At 39.2% G+C, this 25,349-nt stretch overlaps 2 protein-coding genes across 2 annotated transcripts in view; one reads left to right on the forward strand and one right to left on the reverse strand.

The window, feature by feature from the left end:
* LIMS2 (LIM zinc finger domain containing 2) overlaps nucleotides 1–20,146 on the reverse strand; it is a 35,979-nt gene extending 15,833 nt beyond the window's left edge. The window contains exons 1-5 of the mRNA XM_039347140.1: nucleotides 20,024–20,146; nucleotides 16,620–16,854; nucleotides 1,782–1,941; nucleotides 549–615; nucleotides 1–121 (exon numbers count right to left, since the gene is read on the reverse strand). Coding sequence (XP_039203074.1) covers nucleotides 1–121; nucleotides 549–615; nucleotides 1,782–1,941; nucleotides 16,620–16,630 — 359 coding nt within the window. The 5' untranslated portion in view covers nucleotides 16,631–16,854; nucleotides 20,024–20,146. The remainder of the gene's footprint in view (nucleotides 122–548; nucleotides 616–1,781; nucleotides 1,942–16,619; nucleotides 16,855–20,023) is intronic.
* Nucleotides 20,147–20,309: 163 nt separating this feature from the next.
* Nucleotides 20,310–23,167, forward strand: SFT2D3 (SFT2 domain containing 3). The gene has a single exon (XM_039347142.1). The coding sequence runs from the start codon at nucleotides 20,651–20,653 to the stop codon at nucleotides 21,293–21,295; it is 645 nt and encodes a 214-aa protein (XP_039203076.1). The 5' UTR covers nucleotides 20,310–20,650; the 3' UTR covers nucleotides 21,296–23,167.
* The last annotated feature ends 2,182 nt before the right edge of the window (nucleotides 23,168–25,349 follow it).

Raw genomic sequence — 25,349 nt, forward strand, 5'->3', positions numbered from 1 at the left:
CTGCCAGCGTTCTTCACAAAACCCAAATCAGCAAGAACCACATCACAGAGTTCACAACAAAAGCATTCAGGATGCCAATTATTGTTCATTGCTTTGATGACTCGGCCAATGATGAATTCACCTTGAAACAGAAATACCACACTTCATAACCTTATTTCAATTCAGAAGACTCCTTGCTCCTTAGCATTCCATAGTAGTTGTTAGGTAGCAAAAAGTTTTGAAAGCATTTTGTACTCTGCTTTATTACAGTAATGAGAAAGAGTAAGACTAACTCGCTCAAGGCCACTGAGACAAATCCAGGTTTATTAGATATAGAACTAATATCTATTTCACTGAACCACAAAGACTGCCCTATAAAGTTCTGAATGTCAGGATTTTCTTTAAAAAATGTATAATTTTCCATGTATGACTTTTGTTCTTACCTATGACCAGTGGGGTTATCAAAAAATGACAATACTGTCTTCTTAATTTGCTCTCTACTGCCTCCCCTTAATAAGTTAATGGTTATAGAACAGCCAGGATTTGAATCATTTATGTGGAAAACTTACCACATTCCCCACAGCATGGTGCAAATAGCATCTGGAAGTCATGCTCACAATATTTTCTCCCTTCAAACTGAAAGAGATATGCAGGAAAACATATCTTTATAAAACATTCACCATACAAACAACTGTAGAAAGTATGAACACAAAGCAATAGAATTTTCTCATTAATATCTGGGGGATCTTGCATTATTGATTCTTACTTTTGGGAAGTTCATTCCAAAACATTAACCCACCTTCAAAGCACAATAGCATTTCGATGCATTTATTATAATTTTAACATTCATTAGATATTTTGTAAAGTACTCTTATTTCACTTTGCTAGTTATAGTCTCTGATTTTAAATGTGCCTTTTTTACTGATTATAAAGAGATTTACTTTTAATGTATAATAGATAATATCCCATGATCTTCTGATATTGTTTGGCACTGCATTTTTATTAAATCAAATCAATTAAAAAAAACAAAGGGAGGCACAACTGGACCTGTAATATTTTTATTTTAAGAAAAAGTGTTTTTAGTTTTCCCTTCCTTCTGTTTCACTATCATGGCTTCTAATTTTAACTGACTACAGCAGACATGTCAAACTTGTGATGTCACATGACATTGCACAACATATCGGGACGGTTTTGCCATTGCTGGCAATGGGGTGGGCGCAGCTTCCGGATGACGCGTCTGCCCGCAGGCCGGCAGTTTGACACCCCTGGACTACAGTGTACTGGTATGTTTAAAGCTGGATAAACTATGGTTACTCTTAAATATGGATAACTGAAACATGTATACTTTCATGCTTGGTTTATGACATTGGTTTATACACATCCCAGAAAAAAAATCATTTTCTAAATGTTTGGATTTGTACTCTTCAATTAATGCTCAAAGAAATGAAAGCTTCCAATATTACCTTTGCAGATGTACTAGAGGATGTGAAAGGAATACAAGGTTTCAAGCTAGTACACGTAGCTCTAAACTATAATTTAGCATAGACTTAAATTATACTGACTAGAATTTTTTTGAGTTCTAACTCCAATATTTGTCCCAGATTCTAAGCTGAAGAAATCTGGTTAACATTGTACCTGAACTGGTGACTGCTGAACTCTTCTCGCTACTTGTCTAAGAAAGTGAGACCCTGTTGAAAGTTGGATGATATTAAAAATTATATGGGGAGAAAAGGGAAATGGAACACTGAATTAGGAAAAAAACTAAGTAACTTTCTAAACTATTAAAAGTGTAATAATCTCACATCATAAAAGAGGCCATCTGGAAACTGACGAAAGCACTGAGCACAGACAAAGCAGTTTTCATGATACAGTTCTCCATTGCTGTTTACAATTCGTTCGGTGGGATCAAAACGGGCTCGACAACGTTCACATACAGCATTCGCAAGGGCATCTGACATATTACTGAGAAGCAAAAGAGAAAAATGAAAAATACCTCTTCTAAATACAAAGTGTAGCCACTAAATTAAGTTACATTAATAAAAAATAAAACTCCATTTTTATACTTTGATTTATATTCAAGCACAGTTGAAGTGTCAATTATAAATATGATCAGAAGGTAAATATTTAATGATCCTATATAGAGTAGAGTAGAGTAGAGTAGAGTAGAGTAGAGTAGAGTAGAGTAGAGTAGAGTAGAGTAGAGTAGCTTTATTTAGCCAAATATGATTAGACATACAAGGAATTTGCCTCCGGTGCAGAACTATACTAGGCTAGTGATTATACACTTCAATTAACAGTTTATCTGACTCTCATTCTTAATAGAAAGTAAACTCATAATTGGGCTTTTAATAAACACACAGACTCTTGTACTATAAAGCAATCTACTGAGCTATATCTGAAGATATAGTCTTCTGGCCCTCAAATGAAAGTAAACTATTTGCTGGTCTCTTATTTTATGCCATCTACAGAATATTATTTATAGCAATCATAATAAATAAATTAGGATTTAAATGATGTTTTATCAAAAAGTCACAGAAAAACTAAACCAAGAGGTAATAGCTATTAGGGATATCCTTTAAATTATTTTTAAAAAGCAGCATAGGTCAAGGTAAAGCTTTTTCAGCACATATTTATGTTCAGCTCCTGGAGACTTCATAGAAACATTTGTAGAAGGTCATGGATGAAATTCAGACAAATGGCTTCTAAGCAGAACCTCTTTAATTTCTGAATTCAAAGCTAAATAATGGGGCACCTTTATAAGCATCAAAAACCATCCATCTTTACCTTTCTTCTCTATCTGCCAAGCAATCTGTAGATTTTGATTAAAATTGAGATAAATCAAAATAACAACTAAATTGTATTCCTTCCAACTGCACTCTGAAGTTAGAGTGCAGCTATTATTTGATGTCCAATGAGACAGAAAGAGTTCAGATCAATTTTTTTAGGGACATATTTCAACCCAATCAGCTCTTTGCTACAAGCTCAACAAGGATGTCTCTGCATATGGTGCCTTTAAATAGGTTTTCCGGCAGGTTTGTAACAGGATAAACTGGCTCAAACGGTCTGTGCTTTCAGAGCTTAAAAATTCTGAAATAAGCCTCAAAAATCTTTAGCAAGCAGTGCAGATCTTTTGATATAAACAGGCTGTGGTTATTTTTCTATAACTGTGCACAATTTTGCAGCCTAAGAATTACAGTTTGCACCAAAAAAAAGCTTCTTAAAGGTTTTTCTCTTTAATCTAACACAGTGCAGTTAAGTAATCTTGACGTTCACAAGGCACAAATAACCATTTGAAGGACCAAAGGATTCAGAAAGGATATTGCTTGTACCCAAAATGTAACTGTGACAATGTACTTTTTGCCATCTGAACATCTAGGAAAAATAAACCTCACTTTTGAAATCTGATTTTCTGCTGACAATTAATACCTCAAAATTAAAGGTATTTGATCTGCTTTCCTTTAGAATATTTTACATGCTTAAGACATTTTCACAAATTTTTGATGCCTGCCAGAAAACATATCCTACATTTAATCCTACATTAGAATTCTCTCACAGGAACGATGTTGTTGGGCTAAATAAGAGGAAGGAGCATCTTTTTGATCCTGAGTGAAAGATAGAATATAAGCTAATAAATAAATAAATATAGCTAGAATATTGTCATCTCCATTTTTAGCAAAACTAAGTATAATCATTATCTTTCCTATACATTATAAAACAGGCTTTCTACAATTAATGCACTGGGTTAGGTACTCATGTCTCAGTTTTTCTATTGTTTGTGAAGGTGACTACTTATTAACTTTTCTACATGATATCTGAATTTATTTTTTACCCTCCCTTTTTATTTTTATAAATAATTTGTTAATTCATAAACTATTTTTTCCCAAATAGTTGGGAAAAAATTTCTATATTTCTATGCTTTCAACTTTTACATCCCCTCCCCCATCCCCCCCAAAACACCCCCCCTTCTCCCCCCTGAGCTTCCCAGAGCAGAATATAGGCTTAATTAAAAAAGAATTAAAAAAAATTATATATAAAAAAGAAAAAAAATAAGACTGAAATATATGCATATGTATATAGAAATGCTTTCAACTTTTATGCTAACTGTTCAAAGCAAGAACTGCCAAAATATCAGAAGAGCGTTAATAAATAAAAATGAGAGTTAGAGATTGTCATGACACAAATGTCATTTCTATATGAGTACTATGTGAAAAACTAAGTGCTAATTGATTACAAGAAACAGAAGTTTAAATTTCCATGAGGGAAAACATGATCTGCATCTTGTCAGAGCCATAATTATGCCACATGTTACTTTTGACCTTACAAGCATTTCTGGATTTTCTCATCCATCCCACATAGTCACCTACTTGCAAAAGGCTAAAAATGTCAAATAGTTAAAGATTTCTTATATTAGAACAGCAGCAAGCTTTCATAACTGACATTAGGAATTAAAGATAGGAGTTAAACATTTTCCAACAAAATGGATACCCACACAATTTTATCAAAAAGTATCTAATCACAGAACCTGCTACACTACAATGTATCAAAAACATCTCAGAAATAATAAGCCAGGGGTGTCAAACTCGCAACATCACGTGATGTGTCGCAATATATCGCAACTTTTTTCCATTGCTGACAATGGAGTGGGCGTGGTTTCGGCATGATGCATCCGGCCCACGGGCCGGCACTTTGACACCCCTGTCTTAAGCAAACCAAAATGACCCAGTAACCCAAGAACAAAAAACATGAGTCATCTACAACATAAAATGCAAGGACAAGCTGGAATAAAACTAGCAGAGCACATCCACAAACTAACTTTTAGAAGACATGATCAAAAACTCCTTAATTTCACAACATATGGACTCAATCATAACTTCAACTGGAAAACTATTAGCATCTTAGACTAAGCCAAATTCAAAAATGCTATGCAATTCAGAATTCATCTTGGCATTCAGATAAATCAACCATCAATAGGCACACAGAGCTAACCACATTTACACACCTTTCAAAAGAGACAAAAATAGTAAGAAAGAAACAAAAAGACTAGAAACTGTTTATTGACTCAGTAGTCCAGCAGTCAACATTCATATAAGCAGGGATCAGTACCAGACAAATAATCAGGAAAATCTGGAAAAACAATATTCTAGTCAAAGAGGATACTACATCACCATCAAAACTGACAAGGCAACCTATGGGATACAAACAGGCAGCAAACCATACACTGATATTACCTAATTGGGTAATTAAATGTCTACAAGCAAATAGCCAAGCTCAGAGAGTACCAAGAACTCCACAAATCAACCGGGCCACATATATTCTCTTCTATTGAAGTTAAAGACGGCTATCCAACTAACACTATATAAATGAAAACGCCAGTTAATTAATAGATAGTGCTGAGTGTTCTATTTCTAAAGTATCTTGGAATATGGATAAATACATAATAAAAATTAATTAAATCTAAGTGCAGAATATAACCACCACAAACCTTAAGATCTTAAATAATACTAACATGTAAAATATTAAAGCAGATGTAATATATCAAACATTCATTAAAAAAATGAGCAATCCGGGGACTTTTGGTCATGTGCAGTCGCTCAGAAAGACTCCTCTCTTCGCTGGCTGTTTTCCCTCTGCTGGTAGACTCTTAATGGGGTCGAAAAGTCACCCTGGAGGGGCAACTACCGATGAGGACTGTCGTCAATCGCGGGGGGAGGCGGCAGCTCCTTCCGCGGTCCCAGGCAACTCCTTAGGATCGACGGAGAAAAGATCGGCCAGTAACATGGCCGATCATTTAGCTACACCAGCCGAAAGTCAAAAGAACATTTAAGCGTTAAGAAACCACCGTGGATGATCCGGGTGAGATCTTTCCCTCTCTCTTTGCCCTAACTACTCTCCTGTTAAAAGCCTTCTGGAACTATTTCCCTGCTTTGAAAGAGCTGCCTTTGTCTATCTGGGAAAAGAGCTTTAACAAAAGGAAAAAAAAGTTAACTTTTTACTATTTTTATTTTTGGTCACTTTGGGGCCCTGGAAAAAGCCCTATCATAGAACTTTATTATTATATCTATTTTTTAAGCTGGAGAATATTGTTGTCCTATTCATTTTTTTAAAGGGATAAATCTTTATTGTTTGAAAAAAAAACTTTATTGGAAGCAGGAAAAGAGATTTCACAGCTTAACTGAGGGCATCTTGTGGCGAAAACTATTATTGCAACTACATTTCCTCTGTTTTTTGAGGTTGGGTTTGACCTTCAAATGATGATAAAAGTGAAAAGATAAAGGATTTGAAACAGCTGGGTGGTGAAGTTGCTTACTAGTAATTGTAGAGGTGGATAAGTGCAGACTGTTTGTATATGTTGACTGTTAGTAAATATAACCTCCTCTAAAAAAGTAAAAGACTTTCTCACCACTGAAATGGAGGAATTTCATCCACAGCTTGATTATGAACTTATATTAGAAGCAATTTTGGAAGCAACAGTATATATGAATTCCTGGAGAAATGTTAAAGATGACATCTCTGAACCACAAATTGAATCTCAAATCCTAATGGATCACTCTACAGCAGCGGTTCTCAACCTATGGGTCGCAACCCCATTTGGGGTTGAACGACCATTTTACGGGGGTCGCCAAACAACACGATCCGCCATTTTTCCCCCTCAGGGGGCAGTGCCGCGCATGCGCGGCGCGCCTTCGCCGTCACACAAAGGTTGAGAACCGCTGCTCTACAGGCCAAGGAACTAACTCTAGAGAGGCCTGTATGCAGCAATATACACAACTTAAAGAGACAGAGGAACAAATCACTGAGCAAATCACTGAGCAAACAATTTATGGAGAATTTTGAAGATCAAAGAACGACTCTAACTGTGACACTTGCAGTGTTAAAAGTAGCAGGAACTGACTCTCAGATATGAATTACTGAGAATAGTGACATCGTGGATAATCAACTTGTGACTATAACACGGAAACAAACTGTCGACACTATACAGATGATATTGGGAGAAGGGAAAGAGAACTCAGCCCAGATTGAAGTATTGATAAGTACCCTCACTCAAATACTGAGACTCGATGATATAGAAGCTCTATTATGGAAACCGGAATGGCACAGAAAGAAAGCCAGAGTTAGATTTAAAAATGTGATTTAAAACTTTACTTGACGGGTAAATAAGGCTTTAGACATCTTGATTGAATAAAGATTAATCAAATATGTGAACTTAGTAAGAAGATGTTTTTTCTGTATTAATATGCTTGTTGTGGATATAACAATTATTTGGATCAGATTTAAACTTTATTGAGTGAGTTAAAAAAGTTTTTATAGATATAGATTGATAGATTACAGATTTAAAATAGAGTAGAAATATATTTTTAGAGTAATATTCTTATTCTTAGGAAGGATAGCTATTTTGTGATGGAAGGAGAATAAGAGGGATTTCTGATAAAAGAAATGGTATTAATAAATGAGTTACTAGATTAAAAAATAGAATACTTGTAGAAAATATAAGAATGTTATGGTTGAAATAATATGTGTATTTTAGAGATAAGGATTATGTTAAGGAAAAAGGGAAAGGAGGGACACCTGAAGTGTTAATAATATGTTTATCTAAAAGCCAAATTGGAATATGGTAATTGTAAATAGTAAAGCTTAAAAACAGGATTTGGATTTATACAGATGAAATCTTATTGATGATTGTTCTGACTGATTGAATTTTATTGAAAAATACATTAATTTGAATATATTATATTATTTGAGGGAAATAGAGAGGGAGTTTCTAATGATTTAATCTGAATTATATATGTATTATTTTGTTTTTGGATGATTGATTATCCCATCACCACGTTGTTTCTCAAGCACCTTGTTGTAAAAATAAAAAAATCAATAAAACTTGTGTTATAAAAAAAATGAAATTGGAAAAATATCTAAATATACATTCTTCGTACATATATACATTGTCTTGGTAATTTGATTCTACCTGAAGCTTTTGCAGCAAATGTAGAGGCAGTCCAATTTTTACTTTTTGAGTTTAAAAAACAAACCCAGCATTTCTGCACTACAAACCTGACTGCCTTATAGTATATTCTAGGCTACAAGTAATATATGGCAGAAAGTAGGTTTTTTCAGCTTGATCTGCAATATATACCTTTAATCTATACAGACAAGGTCAAAGGCCAGAAAATGAGGACCTCTGAAAACTGCAATATAGCTGTTTCATATCATTTCACAGATTATCAGCCCAATTAGCATTTTCCAGCCAAAGGACTACACAACATAGCAGATGTATGAAAAGCAACCAGGCCAACTGTTTAGTTAGAGCGTGGGTGTCAAACTTGCGATGTCATGTGACATGTCATGATATATTGCGACTTTATTCCCATTGCCGATAATGGGGTGGGCGTGGTTTTGGCATGATGCATCCGGCCTGTGTAGAGGGATGCTGTGGAGAAACTCTGTGTGGGAGAAATGGAGTACTAGAGAGATTCATTGCTTTCTTCCCAATCCTTCAAGCTGGAGGAAGTACTGATTGGCTCAGACTTTTCAGCAACTGTAGTGAGGACAATCACAGACCATCTCAGAGATGATTCCAGGTTCTGGGTAAGATGATTTCATGGTCACTGAAAGAATGAAAATCACTATATAACTTACCTTGAATGTAACTAGGTTAGGAGAACCTAGTCGTAACCCTTTGAGGATAATAGTTTCTTATCATTTACATCTTAACTTGAACTTTCCTTGAGGCTGCCTTGAAGATGATTGATAGGCTGCAACTGGTTCAGAATTCAGCAAGCTGATCTTTGATGGGAGGAAGTAGATTTGTTTATGCTATACATATGGCCAGATTGTTACCATGCCAAGAGGTCAATGACCAGAAACCAAGAAAGCTAATGCTCTTCTACAGGTACCTAGTAAGCATAGGTTTTTTTAAATTCTTGTATAATGAGATGGATCAGGCAACATTTTATTTCCCTAAAGTCATACTGATGTAACATTTTGTTATATGAGCTCCTTTTAGGGATATGCTATGTATTAGACCAGGGCTTTTCAACAGGTGGTACGCGTACCACTTGTGGTACATTAATGAGTGGCAGGTGGTACGCAGCCCTGCCTAGCCAAGTGTAGTGGGGGAGGGAAAGAGCCAGCACAGGCAAGGACTTACGGTGAGAGAGTCCTCTGGAGCTACAAAGGCCCCAGGCTCACTTCTGGCTCACCCTCCCCCTTGAGAAAGGAGGAGGGGGAGGAGACAGGAGAGCCTATAAAAGGAGGCAGTTTGGGCAGTAGAGGGAGAGAGAGAAAAAGCAGCAGCCTTAGGAGAAGGCAGAGTCAGGTGCACCAAGGGGAAGAAGAAAAAGGAGGGGGAGGGGGGGAGAGGAGATAAAGCAGGCTGGTCATGAGCCGATTTACAACTGCTGTAGTAGCCACCTGTGTTGGCAGCAGCAAACAGGCAACAAATGCAGCTGGGGAGGGGTTGCCTTCCAAGAGGAATGAAAAAAGGCAGCAGTGGCTGGAGGTGAGGTATGGAGGGAAGGAGATGGAGAGTGGAAGGATTCTTATGTGCTTTTGTGACTTTGAAGTTCTGGGATTTGTGCAATGAGAGCTTTGTGTTCTTAAGGACTGTTTGGCAATTTCTATTTGGCTATTTCTCGTGTTAGCTTCTATTGCTCTGCTGTTGTTAGCTGTAAGTTTTGCTGCAAGGGATTTTGAAGTATTTTTCTCCTGAATGGATTTTGCCTGTAGCATTCCTTTACTTATGAATGGAGCCATTTGGGGAGGTTGCCTTAGCCGGCAGCCAGTACTTACATTATTTTTTCTTAAGTGCCGGCTGCGCTCCTTACTTTCCTTTCTAGCCAGTAGCTAATTCTTAAAGGGGAATGTGCCTTTTTAATCTAGTTCACTCAGCAGCTTGTCTTTTCTGTCTCTGGAGGCCTTTCCTTGTTTGATCAATATATGGAAGAGGGAAAATATAAGGGGGGGGGGTTCAAATTCTCCCTTCAGAAGGAGATGGGAATGAGAAAAAGGGAGGCAGGAAAGGGAGGGAGGAAAGGAAGTCCCACCTTAGCACTTGGCCACCAGCAGCTCTGCCATTGACTTTGCTTGTCAAAAGGTTGCAGAAGGGGATCACATGACCCTGGAACACTGTGACCATTATAAATATGAATCAGTTGCCAAGCATCCAAATATAAATCACATGATCCTGGGCATGCTGCAATGGTCATAAGTGTGAAAAATGGTCATAAGTCATTTCAGTGCAATTGCAACTTTGAACAGTTTTTTTTTTTTTGGTCAAGTTTTTGACACCTTGCTAGTTGGTACTCTAATATTGCCATATCCTAAAAGTGGTACAATCGGTAAAAAGGTTGAAAAGCCCTGTATTAGACTATAATTCCAATCCATCAAATCCCTCTGGACCAAAGTTATATCAAAATTTAAATTAAACCAAACCAAATTTAAACCAAACCAAATTTAAAGGAAAATACTGTAAACGTAATAAAAATAATAAAAAGATAAAAGTCAAATTAAAATGTAAAACTATTTAAATCATTTAAAAAGATTGGAAACAGGGATATATAGCTTCCTTGAAACCCTCTTAAGGGAATAGATGCTTGACACCTATATGGACTGCTTTCTATAATTCAGGAGCAATGACAGAAAAGTCTATTCCTAAACCATCACTAAGTAATCTGGAGGCATCCAAGACAGATGTCTCTGATTATTTTTAATACTGGGGATTGTATAGAGCAGGGGTTTTCAAACCTGGCCCTTTTATGACTTGTGGACTTCAACTCCCAGAATTCCTCAGCCAGGCACGCTAAGTTAAAGTGTTAAACTGACAGCTATACTTCGTCTGGAAGATCACCCCATTTCCTTAAGAAAAAAAAAAATGTAAGAATAGATTTAGCATACTGGTAACAACCATCACCCAAACTCCTAATGACCTCATCTAGTGGTTTCACATGTGTTAAAAAACCATTAAAATATACACATTTTAACCAGCATATTACACTTTTGTGCAGTAAACTGCTGTTTTGCCAATGGTTATACATGCCTCACTATGCATCAAATTATCCATTAAGGAGAAATGAAACATATTTGTCTGAATAAAGAATAATATATTTTTTAAAAACTAAAGAATTTCTAAAGATCATCAGATTTTTATAAGGGAGTTTTTCATATATTTTAAAGACAGAAAATATGGAAATTTTGCCCTGCTTTAATGGATTAAAATTCCTGTTTCTTTGCAGTATGATCATGCATGCTGAACACAAAAGTTAAACAAAGTATTAATATTATAAACTTATTTTGCAAGGGAAAAATATAAACTGATTCTTGTTGCTAAGTAAGCTAAGAGATATCTTTTAAGTTTATTTATACAGTGCTAGTTACACTAACCTATTTTAACTTCAAGTGATGAAGGTTTCAATAGCAGGTTTCCTGTTTTTATACAGAACTGATGTTATCAGAGCCAAAGCAGCACTTCCTTCATGCACGGGGTGGGGGGGGTGGGAGGGTGGGGGGGGATCAAAACCTGTTTTTCCTTGCTTTCTGCTTCAAAGTATGTCAGAGCAAACATTCTAAGTATATCAGCAACTGTTAATCTGAGGAGGTATCCAAATAACCTACCCCAATATTCCAGTTGCCCTCGCTTTCTCATCATTCAATAGTGACACTGTGCCACTCAGGCGCTCTTGTCGGCGTTGATAGAGTTTGGAAGATGTTAGTCCCCGAAGTCTCACACCAGCCATGGTTCTTACCGCTGGGAAGAAAACTGCATGAGGATAACCGAATGGCAACTCTGAAGTACAAACTCACAAGGTTCAGGAAATGGTTTTCTTCCAGAAAAATTGTCTTCTTGTATTTGCTAATTAAAAGAAGTGACGTCCATTCTTCTCATACATTATTTTCTCTCAAGAACTATACAGATTCTTTGCCTGCTTTCCTTCTTTCTTCAATCCATCCCAATAATAATCTTATGAATTCAGAATTATGTTTGTTCAGAAAACTTAAAACACCGTATTTTGAAATCTTATTCCCCTTAATTCCCTCATTAAAAAAATCACAGAAATGTGATAAATAATAAATTAATTTAATAAATTATAAATAAAAAATTGAGTAGCCATCTCAGAAAAGATAGCTAAGAGATTTTAATAGTAGATATTTCATCTGTAAATAACAATGATACTAATAAAAACATATCCTTTAGTTTCGGCCGTCCTTAACTAATTTTCCATTATTTATGCTCTAGCTAAAGTTTTTTATGTCACTTGAGCAAAAAGTGCTAGAAAGGAGCAGAGTGGCTTTGAAACTCACTTCAAAAAGCACATTCTACTAAAATATCAAGAAGCACAGTAAATAAACATATTTTACATTCCTAAACCCTCCCTACCCCCAGTACATAACTTCGGACTCAGAAGGTTACTGACTCAAGCTATTGCTTTCTTTACACCCACTTTGGAAAAAGTATCATATTACACAAATTGGAGTCATAACTCTGAAGTTTAAATTCTTTTGGTGATCCAGTCCTCTTTGTCCTTCTCTCCTTTATTCATTGTTCTGTTAACTTTTATTATCGTATTTTAAATCAGATTTTTGTCTTATTATTCCTTTGTGTGTGTGTTTGTGTGTGTGTGTGTGTGTGTGTGTATTATAGGACCAGAGTTCATGAACATGAACTGGCTATTAGAAGGCAAGAGCAACGCTCACAAGTGTGGGCCCATATGTCCAGCTCTGGCCACACTTTCGATCTAGCTAACAGAGTTTATAGCTCATGAGACTACCAAGGGTGGCCGCCTACTCAAGGAAGCCTGGCTCTCTAATAAAAATTCCATCAACCGGGCATATAGATCTTTTGCCGACCTACCAGACGCTTAGGAGATGGGAAAAACAGCACCACGGCCTGCTGAGAAGACACTTAACTCTTCCTTGGCAGGATTGGGGTGGTAGAATGATGGATGAGACAGGCACGATCTCTAAGGAAGAAGATGACAGCGTTTTACATAATTGGGACGATGGCTCTATAGATGGGACGACTACAACTCCCATGGACCGAGATGATGGACCAAATGGTCCTAAGCCAGGGACGGAAGCGCTAAGGCGATCTGGAAGAGGGGGAGGGAGGGGGAAGGAATGCCGGAACAGCTGCTTGTTGCATGACTGGGGCGGAGGAATTATGACAAGGGCCTTAGGGGTGGGGGAGGATAATGGCCCTGGGAGGGAGGGGGACTGGGCACAGGGACAGATTGACAGCTGCCCTCCAAGTGTTTGCACACACTCTAAAAGAGCACTTGAGGATCGTAAAACAACCAGTGGAGTCAAAAACAGTTTGCCTGATGCGGAACAACTCTGTGCAATACGGATTAACACAAACAACGGGCTGATGACGCGCTCAAGCAGCCGGGCGCAGAGGCAGGAGGCTATATGCTCCCTTCCCAATTTCCCACTATTCTAACTCGGATGACGCCGGCAGTTTTTTGGCCGGACAAAAGCTTAGTGACTCTTCTTAACCACAGGCTGGTTTATTATATCCTGGTGTTCGTTTTTTCTTTTTTTCTTTTATTTGTTAGCATAATGCCCAGGATTCGCATATGTATGTATGTATGTCTGTATGTATGTATGTCTGTATGTATGTATGTAGGTCTTTGGTTATTCGGGTTTTCTCCCGCGTCAAATTGGAAGTGTCTTGGCGACATTTCGACGAAGTCTCATTCGTCATCTTCAGGCTGGTGTTTTCGGCTTCGTGCTTCTAGGAGCAATGTGTGATCGTAGCTGTTTCTTCCTTTTAACTGATTGGATGAGAGCTTGACTGTGTTCTGATTGGATGGAGGTGTGTTTTGATTGGTTAGGAGCTTGGCTGTGCTCTGATTGGATGGGGGGGTTGGCTGTGCTCTGATTGGTTGGAGGAGTGTTCTGTTTGGGTGGGGGCTTTGTTGTACTCAGGTTAATCTGAGTTGCAGGAGGATGTGAGGTGGTGAGCATTGCTATTGTTTGGCTTCGCATTCGTGGTCGTGCCTCATCTTCATGGTGGGTGTCAGTTTGCTTCATGTATTATCACACATAGCTCTGATAACATGTCTTAAGTCAGAGGGTCTTTATCTCTTAAATTTCATCAGTCATCTATTAAATGATCAAGATTCATCCAAGTAGGGAAAATTTCAAGTTCCTCCTAATACTTGATTCTATTATATTTATTATCTAAGGTAAGTTTTATGGACTTGTAATGACTCATCTATGCTACTTCTCTGCTAATCTGCCCTACTGTCATCATCCATTAATTGTGGGTTCACAATTATTTTGGCGGCTGTAGTTTCAAAAGATGTGATAATTTATATCAGAACAAAAGCAGAAATATTAAATTATTAACAATGAAAAATTTATAATAGGCATTTATTTATTAATTTGCTTGTAGGGCCGTGGTGGCTCAGCAGTTAAAGACACTGAGCTTGTCAGCTGGAAAGACACTGAACTTGTCAGTTGCAAAGCTGACAGCCCAGGTTCAAGACCCAACCCCCTGCAATGGGATGAACTCCCATTACTTGCCCCAGTTCCTGCCCACCTAGCAGTTTGAAAGCATGCAAATGTGAGTAGATAACATGAAGTAGGTACCACTTCAATGGGAAGGTAACAATGTTCCGGGCGCCTGAGTATATAGTCATGCTGGTCACATGACAATGGAAATGTCTTCGGATGATGCTGGCTCCCTCAGCTAAGAGATGGAGATGAATTTAAGAGTCCTTAGATGGAGATAGACACAACTGGACAGGGGAAACCTTTACCTTTACTTTTTTTGCTTTTAAGTATTTATGCATTTTCATTATAACTTAGCTCAATTTTATACCAAATAGTTCATGAACACTTCTACTATATAATTAATATTTTTAATCTTGTAAGAATAACCTGAATGCTATAACTTGTACTCTCAAAAAACAAAAAATAGGTTAAGAGTCCACCACTGGATTAATAGAGTCCCATCATTTCAATCTCTAATGATTTCTTCTTCCTATTCCTCATTGTTTATATTTTTTGATAAGATTGATGTACTTATGCAAAACAAAACAAAAATGCAGACTTACTTTTTCCAATAACAATAATAAATAACAGAATTGTTAGCAAATAATATAAGAATTAATATAGTATAATTGCCTTCAGAAAACTCCAAATGTCGGGTGCATGTCACACAAACAGCAGATTTCCTCAGTATGCATGTCTTTATCTCAAACAAAAGGAAGGAAGCTCATCTTAACAGAAGCACAAGAGATCCTCCCAGCTGCCCACTTGAAAAGTGAAAGAGTTTAGCCTTCAATATTTGTAAAAGAAACAAGGTATCAGGAATTAGAAAGAGTGCTGCAGACCATTTGATAAAAAGAAAATGATCTATAAAAGATTGGGAAAAAATCCATAAAACAAGTAAGAGGAGTTTGACTTCAGATACGGGGTCTTCAAGCAGCAACCCATTCTAACGAATAGTAAAATAGAAATATTGCATAAAATTATTTTTTATTTAACCTACATTTATGTTCTCAATAACTGTTCTCCAAATTGTCTTTTTATGCAATTTGGAACCTCTTTACAGAAGAGTTGCTCCAAATAAAGGCAGACTAAAATGAGACCCAAATCTGCCCAGAACCCTATAATATCCTGTACAGATTTTTGCTGAGAAATTCTTTTAACAATCTATTTGAATAATTCTGCATTTGCATTAGTTTGGCCATTAAATGCTTTGCTTGTTCTAACATACATGTGCACAGCATTTACTCTCCCCAATAGATAGACATGTATTTTATTGTTTAAAATTATTTTATATTTAATAAATTTACTATAGCACAAATTTACAATAACATACAATCAATTCAATATCTGGTGAAAAACATCTACAATTTTAATGGTCCAGAGAGGCAAATAATAACATCTAAGATTTAACAGGTTTCTAAAGAGTCAAACAACAGGATAAAAGCTTTCACCCTCCCTATGTAAAGTGCCTGTTTGATGTATTTCACTGTTCTATAATAGTTTTTTAGCTAGTAAGACATGCAAAAAGATTGTTTAAGAAAAAACCAGCCCACGTAGCAAGTGTATTTTACATGTGACTTGTTTGATCACAGGAATTATAGCAGCAGAATATTGCCTTTTTTCAGGAAGTTTTTTGATTTTCCAGTCTAGGATTGAAAAACTGGATTTCCCTATGGTCTCCCATCTAAGTACATATCAGGATTGATGCCCGCTTTCCTTCTTTGCCATCAACCAAAGACAGGAGTTGCCATCTGCTGTTGACAACAAGCATTTGGAATTCAGTATCTGCAAGGCCTCTCAAAGCAAAAATGATCGCATCACGTATAAGAGAAATAAGCCGTTTCAGCCAGAAGAGGGAAAGTTCATCGCCTTAGTAAATATGTTGTAGTATAAAAGTTAACGGGCAAAGAAGTTTTCTCTTCAGTTGGCAGTTATGTTTCATACCCCCGCCCCCAAACCAAAACCGACAATTCTTTTTTAAGTCCCGCGGAAGGGCGAGTCCTGGCAGCTACTGAGCTCCCAGGGGTAGCGGAGCGGTCTCGTGGAAGAAGGCGCCGAGGCCGTTTCGGCGTTCAGTCTCTGCCCGCCCTGGCAAGTGAAGCCCAACCGAGCTTCCAGGCGACTGCGGTGGACCTCGTTGTTTCTTCTCCTACCTGCCCGTCATGGCGGCCGTGAATCCAAAGCGCTCTTGGCCAGCGAGCTTCGGTGCGAGGGTCGTGGGGAGAGCGACAAAGAGCGCGCCACAGCGCCCTGGTCCCGAATGCAGCCGCCCCGCAGCCCGCCTGGTCTTGTTCTCCGCCCGGTGCTGCTGCCGTGGCGGGCCGCCCCTCTAGGTCAGGACAGGCGGCCTGATCTTCCTCCCGCCCCTCGGCCCAGCACATATTTTTCCTAGAAAGGGAATGAAATAATAAATAATGAAATCGCGAGGGCGGCCGTCCTGCGTGGTGGGACTTCATAGTGCCGCGCGGTGAAAAGCAAACCGCAGTGACACTATGGCTATGACTTGCTTGCGCTATAGGGTTGGATTCAACTCCAGAGATACTCTTAATAGCTTGTAGGATTAGAGCGACCAATAAGTCCTGTTAAATCCACGGTTAAGAGTCTCATTCTGAGCCTCTGGCCATTGTATCTCTCCATCTTTTTAGGAATATTCTTAATATCCCAATACAAATTTGTAAAGCTGCCCATCTCACAAAACCTGAATCTGGGCAAGTACAACAATAGAACGGTTATGCTTTTAATTCAGTGGTTCTCATTTAATTTCTTATGTCCCAATAACTACTATTACAGAATACACTTATTTATTAAATTTGTTTGCAGTCCATGTTGTTTCCAGGTGGCTCTAGGCAGCTTACAACATTAAAAGCAATACAAAACCATAAGGATATACATCTATAAGCACAATAAAAATACAGGTTATGACTGAAAGGTGGGGAGACAGGGCACAGCATGTACAGGGGAAGGGGAATCTGCTATTGGTCCATTGACTATCTTCAGTGATACTCCTCAATAGGGTCAATCTTGGTCACATCAAGGTAAAACAAAGAAAACAATTTATGCATGCATTCTATTTTGTCAGAATATGACAAAATTTTAAGGCAGTGGTTCTCAACCTGTGGGTCGGGACCCCATTTGGGGTCAAACGACCATTTCACGGGGGTCGCCAAACAAGGCTGTCTGCCATTTTTTCCCCCTTTTCTTTGGCCACTCCCCTAGCACCGGTGATGTATAAGTGGTTGGGGGTCACCACAACATGGGGAACTGTATTATGGGGTCGCGGCATTAGAAAGGTTGAGAACCACTGTTTTAAGGAGATAAAGTTAGTGCAATAATATTATTCACAATAGTTATTAAATTATTAATTTAAGTATTAATTAATACAATATTTAATTTGATTATGAAATTTAAATCACAAAAATAATTTTCATTACCAGTAAAGGTGTAATGAATGTATGTCTAGCACATGGGATTGAGGAATCCTACAAATTTTGATCTGTTTTTCAAGAATGAGTGTGGGGAATTTGAGAACATGAAGTAGAACATTGCGGTAATACATGGATTAGCATATATCTATAATCAATATATTATTAGACATCTGGAACTGGTGTATGTTGTAAATGACCCTGGGATTGACCAAAACAGATCAGGTGTGTTTATTGTTGCAGTTACAATACCATACCTAAGAGTCACTGCAATAATAACCCTTATTCTACTGGATTTTGCTTTCTGAACGTTTTTGGGTGTGTCTTATAGATTTCTGGCTGCTAATCAAGAAAATAACCTGTAATTTAACCTATCTCGTACTGTAGGGATGTCAAACTCAATTTCACTGAGGGCCGCATCAGCATTGCTGTTGCCCTGGGTGGGTATGGTCAGGGTAGGTGCGGCCTACTAGGTGGGCGTGGATGGAGTGGGTGTGGCCTACTGGTTGGGTGTGGCCAGCTCTACATCGTTCGCGTCAAGGGTGCCTATGGAGGTCTGGGCAGGAGTGGGACAGATCTGAGGGTCTCTGGCAGAAGGGGGTGGGACCAGGACAAGTGCCAAGGCATGGTCCACTGGAGGAGCCTCACTGTATATCTCAGGCCATGCGGGGGGGTCAGGATGGTGGTGCGGGCTGCCCGGAGCCCTGGGCAGCAGAGGACAAATGCCCAGCCTGGCCCTTGAGCACCCGCGGCACCAAGCCCAGCCCCACTTCAAGGCTGCTGCTCAAGGTTCTCCTGGTTCCTCACTGTTTCCAGACGGCCTTGTGGAGCTAAGACTGAATGTGTTTCAGGATAGATGGCCACAACAAAATTGTACATTGGCTCCCGGCCAAGACAGAGGGCCAAGGCAGAGGGGGCCGTTCCCTCACTGTTTCCAGGATGGTTTCACAGGCCACATGAAACCACTTCGCGGGCCGCATCTGGCCCCTGGGCCTTGTGTTTGACATGTCTGTCGTACTGTTTTATAGAAATCTTCTGTTTTTACAAAATGGTGATATAGACCCTTTAATACCTGTTGGCTATGCTGCATACATGAAAGAAACATACAAAAACATTCAATACACCAAGTACCAAATGGAGATATTCCACACATGGAATATTGTGGAGAACTCAAAAGTAATGGCTCTGCTGCTTGGAATGCAGCTCAGGTACTAATTTTACTTCTGTAAATGGGAGTCATGGAAGAGAATTGCATTTTATTAAAAAATCAATGAGCACTCTCAAAAAATTTGGTTCCAGCACAGAAAAATTTGGCACACGAACCACTTGTTGACCTCCCAAAATATTTTTGCCTTTGGTTCACACATAAAGCTTTGAAAAATTTTGTGAGTGATGAACAAGGTGAAGGTTTTCATTATCTGGGACAGATGTTTCCAAGAATAATGCTAAGATTAAGGAAGGCATTTTTGTTAGTCCACAGATTAGATACACCATCAATGACAAGTGGTTCAAAGAACTGTTAATAGGACCAGAGAAAATCATCTGGAAAGGATTCAAGGATGTTGAGAATTTTCTTGGCAACTACAGAGCACCAAACTAGATTCAGCTGGTTGATAAACTTCTTAAGGCATACAAGACCACGAAGGGCAACATGTCACTGAAAATTTGTTTTTCCTCATTCATTTGGACTTATTTCCCAAAAATGTAGGTGCAATCAGCAGCAAACATGGTGAAAGGTTTTGGGGTAATGCTTGAAATTACAGGTGGAAGATCTGCTTAATTGCTGATGCTCTATTTTGAATGTTGATGTACCAGAGAAAATATGCTCACCACAGATGTACTACTAATGGGAAATAATCACCAATTTTTGTCCCTTTGATTACTGATTATTTGCCAACAAGTCATTTTAAGTTCCTAGTGACCACACAGAATTTTTCCATGACCGTTTGTCCCTAACTTGGTCTTTCAGGTCTTTTTGTCCTCTTACTTTGAAATTATGAAGTAATGATCAAAATGAAAAGAACCCCTACTCTGGGGCCATTATGTTCCCGCTATGGAGTAATAGTGAAGTAATCTGACATCATCAACAAGCAGCACAACAATCTTAGAGCATTGTACAAAGTGCCCAGACTCACTACTAGTTCCAGGTTCTGCTTTTTCCCTAGCAATTGCCAACCGAGAACCAAACGGGGCCATCACATCTTTTCCCGCGAATGTACAGTGCGGAAGTACCGCCCCTCTTTCTCCTGCCTTCTGCGAATGCGCAGTTGATGTCTTTGAAGCCGGAAGGATGAGATAAAGGGAGTCTAAACCAGGAGTAGGCAACCTTGACACGTGGACTTCAACTCCCAGAATTCCTGAGCCCGCCATGCTGGCTCAGGAATTCTGGGAGTTGAAGTCCACGAGTCATAAAAGCCAAGGTTGCCTACCCCTGGTCTAGAAAATGCTCTTCTCGTTCAAGCGCCCGCGAGGAAGTGGGAGAGTGGCGGGGGCAGGACTACCTGCGCAAATTCGTTCTCCGCCCATCTGAATCTTTGTATGAACGCACGCAAGCAGTTGCCTGAACGAAAATCACGTGTTTGAAGTTGGTGCCTGATTTTTTTTTAAATAAACCAAACCAAGATGGCCAACCATCTTGTTTAGCAGGGGTGCTTTTCGAAGGCGGCTGCGTCCCACAGTTACAGAAGCACCGGGCCGAAGAGTAGCCTTTTCGTCCATCTACTGTCTTCGCCTCCCGCCTGTTCCCGAGACTGCTCGTCAAGATGGCAGATCTGAACCGACAACTGCAAGAATATTTAGCTCAGTCCAAGGGCGGCGGCAGTGGCTCGACGGTTTTGTCAGTTCCTCAGACACCTCCTCAGGACGAGGCAGAAGAAACTGGCTCGGGGTTGGGCGTCTGGCTGCGGCACATGAACCCTTTCCCCGCGACCGGAATGTGGTCGTCGGCGGCCGACCCGGAGCCGGATCCGTGGCTACCGACAAGGGTGTCCCGTTGGCAGAGACTGGTGGGAAGTGCCCTGTGTCTGCTGCTGGCTGCATTGTGTTTCGGCCTGGCCGCGCTTTATGGCTCGCTCCTGCTGCTCCGGAAGTTTGCACTGCTCTGGTCCTTGGGCTCGGCCTTTGCGTTGGGAGCCGCTGGTTTCTTGCAGGGCCCGAGTCGCTTACTGGGCGATCCTGACCGGCGCGGCCTGACCATCCTGTATTTGGGCTCCGTGGGCGGAACTCTATACGCTGCTCTCGGGCTCCGAAGTACGCTGCTCACGGTGCTGGGAGCTGTGGTCCAGCTGGGAGCCGGAGCCGCCTACTTGTTTTCCTCCTTACCTGGCGGTACTGCCGGGTTGCGCTATGTCAGCAGCTTCCTGAGTAGCTTCGTGCGACGAAGTGTTTCTAAAGCTCTTCCAGTGTGAGTTAACCTGTCGTTGGAAGTCCAACTCCCAGGCTTGAGAAGACTGCTCCCGGAGGAGGCACCCCGGGCCGCTTTTCAAAGTAACGCGCAGAGCAGGATATGCAGGCTGAATCCCAGGAGTCCTTGAATAGAAAGTTTCTACAGCGTCTACTTTGTGAATCCCAGGAGACAAAAGACAAGGAGATAATTCAGTTGCCTCACCGTTGCTGTTTGACTCCTGAGAAGTACTAATAAAATAAAAGATGTGACTTAAAACTGAACTGCCTACACTGGCAGTAGAAGGAGCCGAAGGTTTTGTAGAGTATGTGTGCTCCTCCAGCCATTGCACAAACGTGTCCCATTAACCATTTTTAAAATTTACAGTCTCACGATTTCTCTTACTCTCAGGCTATAGGAGAGGCAGTTTAACATTTCCTTTACTTATTCGTTATTGAAGTGTTTGCCCTCTTCTGACACAATTTTGGGGTGGATGTGATTAGGATGCTTTGTCAATAATTTAATGATGGTGCTATTAGCCTTCCGACTGCTGTGATTACCACTTCTCCATTCCAGTCAGTGATACTGCCCTTTTGGCCATTTTGTCCGGGACAGCATAACAGACTTGGGTTAGATGAGGTTAGGTATATAATTTGTTGGAGATGTGTTCTTTTAGAATATTATCTGTATGGTGAAATTAGCATGTAAAGCCATACGCATGAAGAGGTTTTCTGTATATGTTCTGGAATCTCATTTCTCAAAAGAGTTTTGCCTTGTTGATCATTCCCATCCCCTTTACTTTATGGTACTCTTCTGCATTCCAACAATGCTTTTGCACCTGTAATGTATTTCTGAACAGCTTGAAGAAAAAAAAAGTCACTAGTGTCAACTGTCTCTCTCCCTCATGCTGTCTCTCGCTTTACCTTGCTATATTTCTTGTTTCATGTAGTTCTCCCTCCCTCTTCACATCTTTCAAGAGTGCTAGAATGATAGTCAGAGGTTACTGATGGACTAGTCAGAGGTACAAAGTATCTTGGTGCCTGTGACCTATCTTTTGGGGAACTTGAAAGATACACCAAACCTTTGTTCCAGGCATATTGTCTGCATGTGGGAGAGGGTTGCCCAATTAAACAGGAGAGCTTTCCTACCGAGCAGCCTCTGAACTCTTTAAATCCCGCTGCCAGTGCAACATCAGCAGGAGAGGGCTGCCCTGTAGAAGACTTTACTCTCTTGCTTTCCTACCAGCCCCCTCCTAGGTTTCAACTAGGTCTGGATCTGATTATCTGAAAAATTTGCCCCAAATCCAAATTAGAGCAAGTGATTGTTTTTTTTCCTGAGGGACAATCAGCAAGGGAAATGGACCTAGAGGAATCTATGAATTATTTTGCTTTAATTGTCCCGCATTAAAAGTGTAAGAACAACCCAGTTTGCCTTGTTACTACATCTACAAACTACATAAATTCAGAGTTGGTGTCACAATTTTGCAGTGCAAAGTACATTCTTTATATTGTAGCCCGTAAAGCATACCTCTTATGTGTTGTATTCTCTAAAGTCAAAAGCATTAAATCTAGGGAAGTATGTTTAACATTCAAACTCAAATGCTTAATAAACTAGCATTCTAGAAAATAATTTCTAACAAGTTAAATACATGCAATAACTGTCCAAATGTCTATTATTGAATAAGAAAAGTCTTATGTCATAGATTTTTTATTAATGAAAGGAACAACTTGTAAGCAAATGCTTATATTTAAGCCCCCCAGAAATCTACAGAGCTCCACCCTAGACAACTTATTCAAAAACAAATTTTGCTAAATCTAGTAGTACTTCCACAGTCGTGCATTAAGAAGGGATCAAGTAGTGAGTTACAGATTAATAAAATGATAATTTTTAATTTAAATTGGTGTTTGAGTCAGTGATTTGTGATAGCATATGTCATGCAATAGAAAATAGTTGTAAATCAAAAAGCTGCTAAATATTTAAATGTGGAACAAATTTTCATGCAATCATTTAAAAGATTATTTGAAGAAGTCTCAGAAGTACAATAAAATAAACTTTGTAATCCTTTCTAAAGTGAGGCTTAAGCCCCTCCCAAAATGACTAGGATTGCAACCCAAATGTATTTGTACTATACAAATTAGTCTACAGACTTGGAGTATATTATTCTATTTCAGCCTTTCTCAGTTTTTTATTCTGGAAGAACTCTTGAAATGGTCTCAAGGAACTCCTGCATAAAATGATAAAAAAATGCAAAACCATCAGTTAAAACAATTAACCAGTGGAACAACCTGCCTCCAGAAGCGGTGAATGCTCCAACACTGGAAGTTTTTAAGAAGAGACTGGACAGCCATTTGTCCGAAATGGTATAGGGTTTCCTGCCTGAGCGGGGGGTTGGACTAGATGACCGCCAAGGTACCTTCCAAATTTATTATTATTATTATTATTATTATTATATTATCATCATCACAATACAATTCACTTCTAACCTGTACAATTCAATTTTACAACTTTTACAACAGCAAACTGGCAATCAGCAGCTGAGTTGTGACATAAAAATTCCCATTATTGCAAATGCTAGGATTGTGTGATATACAAAGTTTTTTTTTAAATTAAGTTACAGTCTCTCACAGAACTGTTACAACTTCAACCTTAAGAATTCTGTAGAACTCCAGTTCAGAAAGGCTGTTCTATTCCCTAGTGTGACATATGGGGGAAATTCAATAGAATGTCTAAAATTGTGATGGATTTTTACTTTTTATGTTGAGTTCAAAGAACATGGAAGTATGTTGTGCCAAATTATCAATTTACTAATTATATTTTTTCATTCACTATTTAAATTCCTGCACATATGAGGATAACTACTTTTCTGTGATGTTCAACCCTTGGGATTTATCAAGAATTCATTTAAAATGTACTTTTACTATTTTCTATATTTTCTTAATATTAAATTTGATCTGTTACTTTTTCATTGGAATGAAAATAGGTTTTATATCTGCTGGTTTAGGGCAAGAAAAATTAGAGATCATTGTATTAATGAAATAAATCTGAAAAGCAAAACTTGCCACAGGAAGAAAACTCCACATAGCCAACTATCTGTGGTGACAACTTGCCACAGTTGTCTGGCTGGCAGCCAGAGGGAGACCCAAGTGAGCAGCTAGGCAGCGCTCAGAGCCATCAGGGCAGCCAGTGGGGAGATGGCAGTGGCTGGGAGCTTCCCATATTCACATACTCACTGCCACGCTGGCCTCAGCCACTGCCGCACTGTGCTCAAAACTGCCACTGCCAAGCCAGGCTTGGAGCCACTGCCAAGGTGGCAGCAGCAGTGCGTATGAAAATGGGAAGACCTTGGCTGCCAGCTCCCCTCCACCTGCCCCACCATGCTCTGTCCACCTGGTCACCTGGCTCTCCCTCCGGCTGCTCACTATGCATTGTGTAGAGGTGGCAAGCTGGTGGCAGCATGTTGGCCAGTGAGTTGCCCTAGCCTAGACCCCAGAATTTAGACTTCTTAACTATAGTGAAGACAGGAAAACAAGTTTAAAAAAGGTACATCCTGCTTTTTTATTAGTCTGTGCTTGTTTACTCCTTACTTTAAGCTTATTTAAATTAATGCAGTCTACCCTGCTTAATTTGTCATTACAGCCGTGAGACAAATTTATTTCTGAATAGGAATAGGTCAGGGGTAGGCAACCCAAAACACTTAAAGAGCCACTTGGACCCATTTCCCACCAAAAACAAAACACTGGGAGCCGCAAAACCCTTTTAATATCTAAAATGAAGATAACACTGCATATATCCTTTTTTACCTTTATTATAGGTGTGTGTGTTTGTGTGTGGGGGGGTATTTGTGTGTGTGTATGTGTGTGTGTATATGTATATGTATGTATGTGTATATATATATATATATATATATATATATATATATATATATATATATATATATATATATATATATATGTTTTCTGAGGTTTTCGCGGGTGTATGTAGATCTTTGGTTGTTCGGGTTTTCTCCCGCGTCAAATTGGAAGTGTCTTGGCGACATTTCGACGAAGTCCCATTCGTTATCTTCAGGCTGGTGTTTTCAG

The sequence above is a fragment of the Crotalus tigris genome, unplaced genomic scaffold (genome assembly GCF_016545835.1).
Source record: "Crotalus tigris isolate CLP2741 ecotype Arizona unplaced genomic scaffold, ASM1654583v1 scf7180000018053.2689490, whole genome shotgun sequence".
In the NCBI taxonomy this organism is placed as follows: domain Eukaryota; kingdom Metazoa; phylum Chordata; class Lepidosauria; order Squamata; family Viperidae; genus Crotalus; species Crotalus tigris.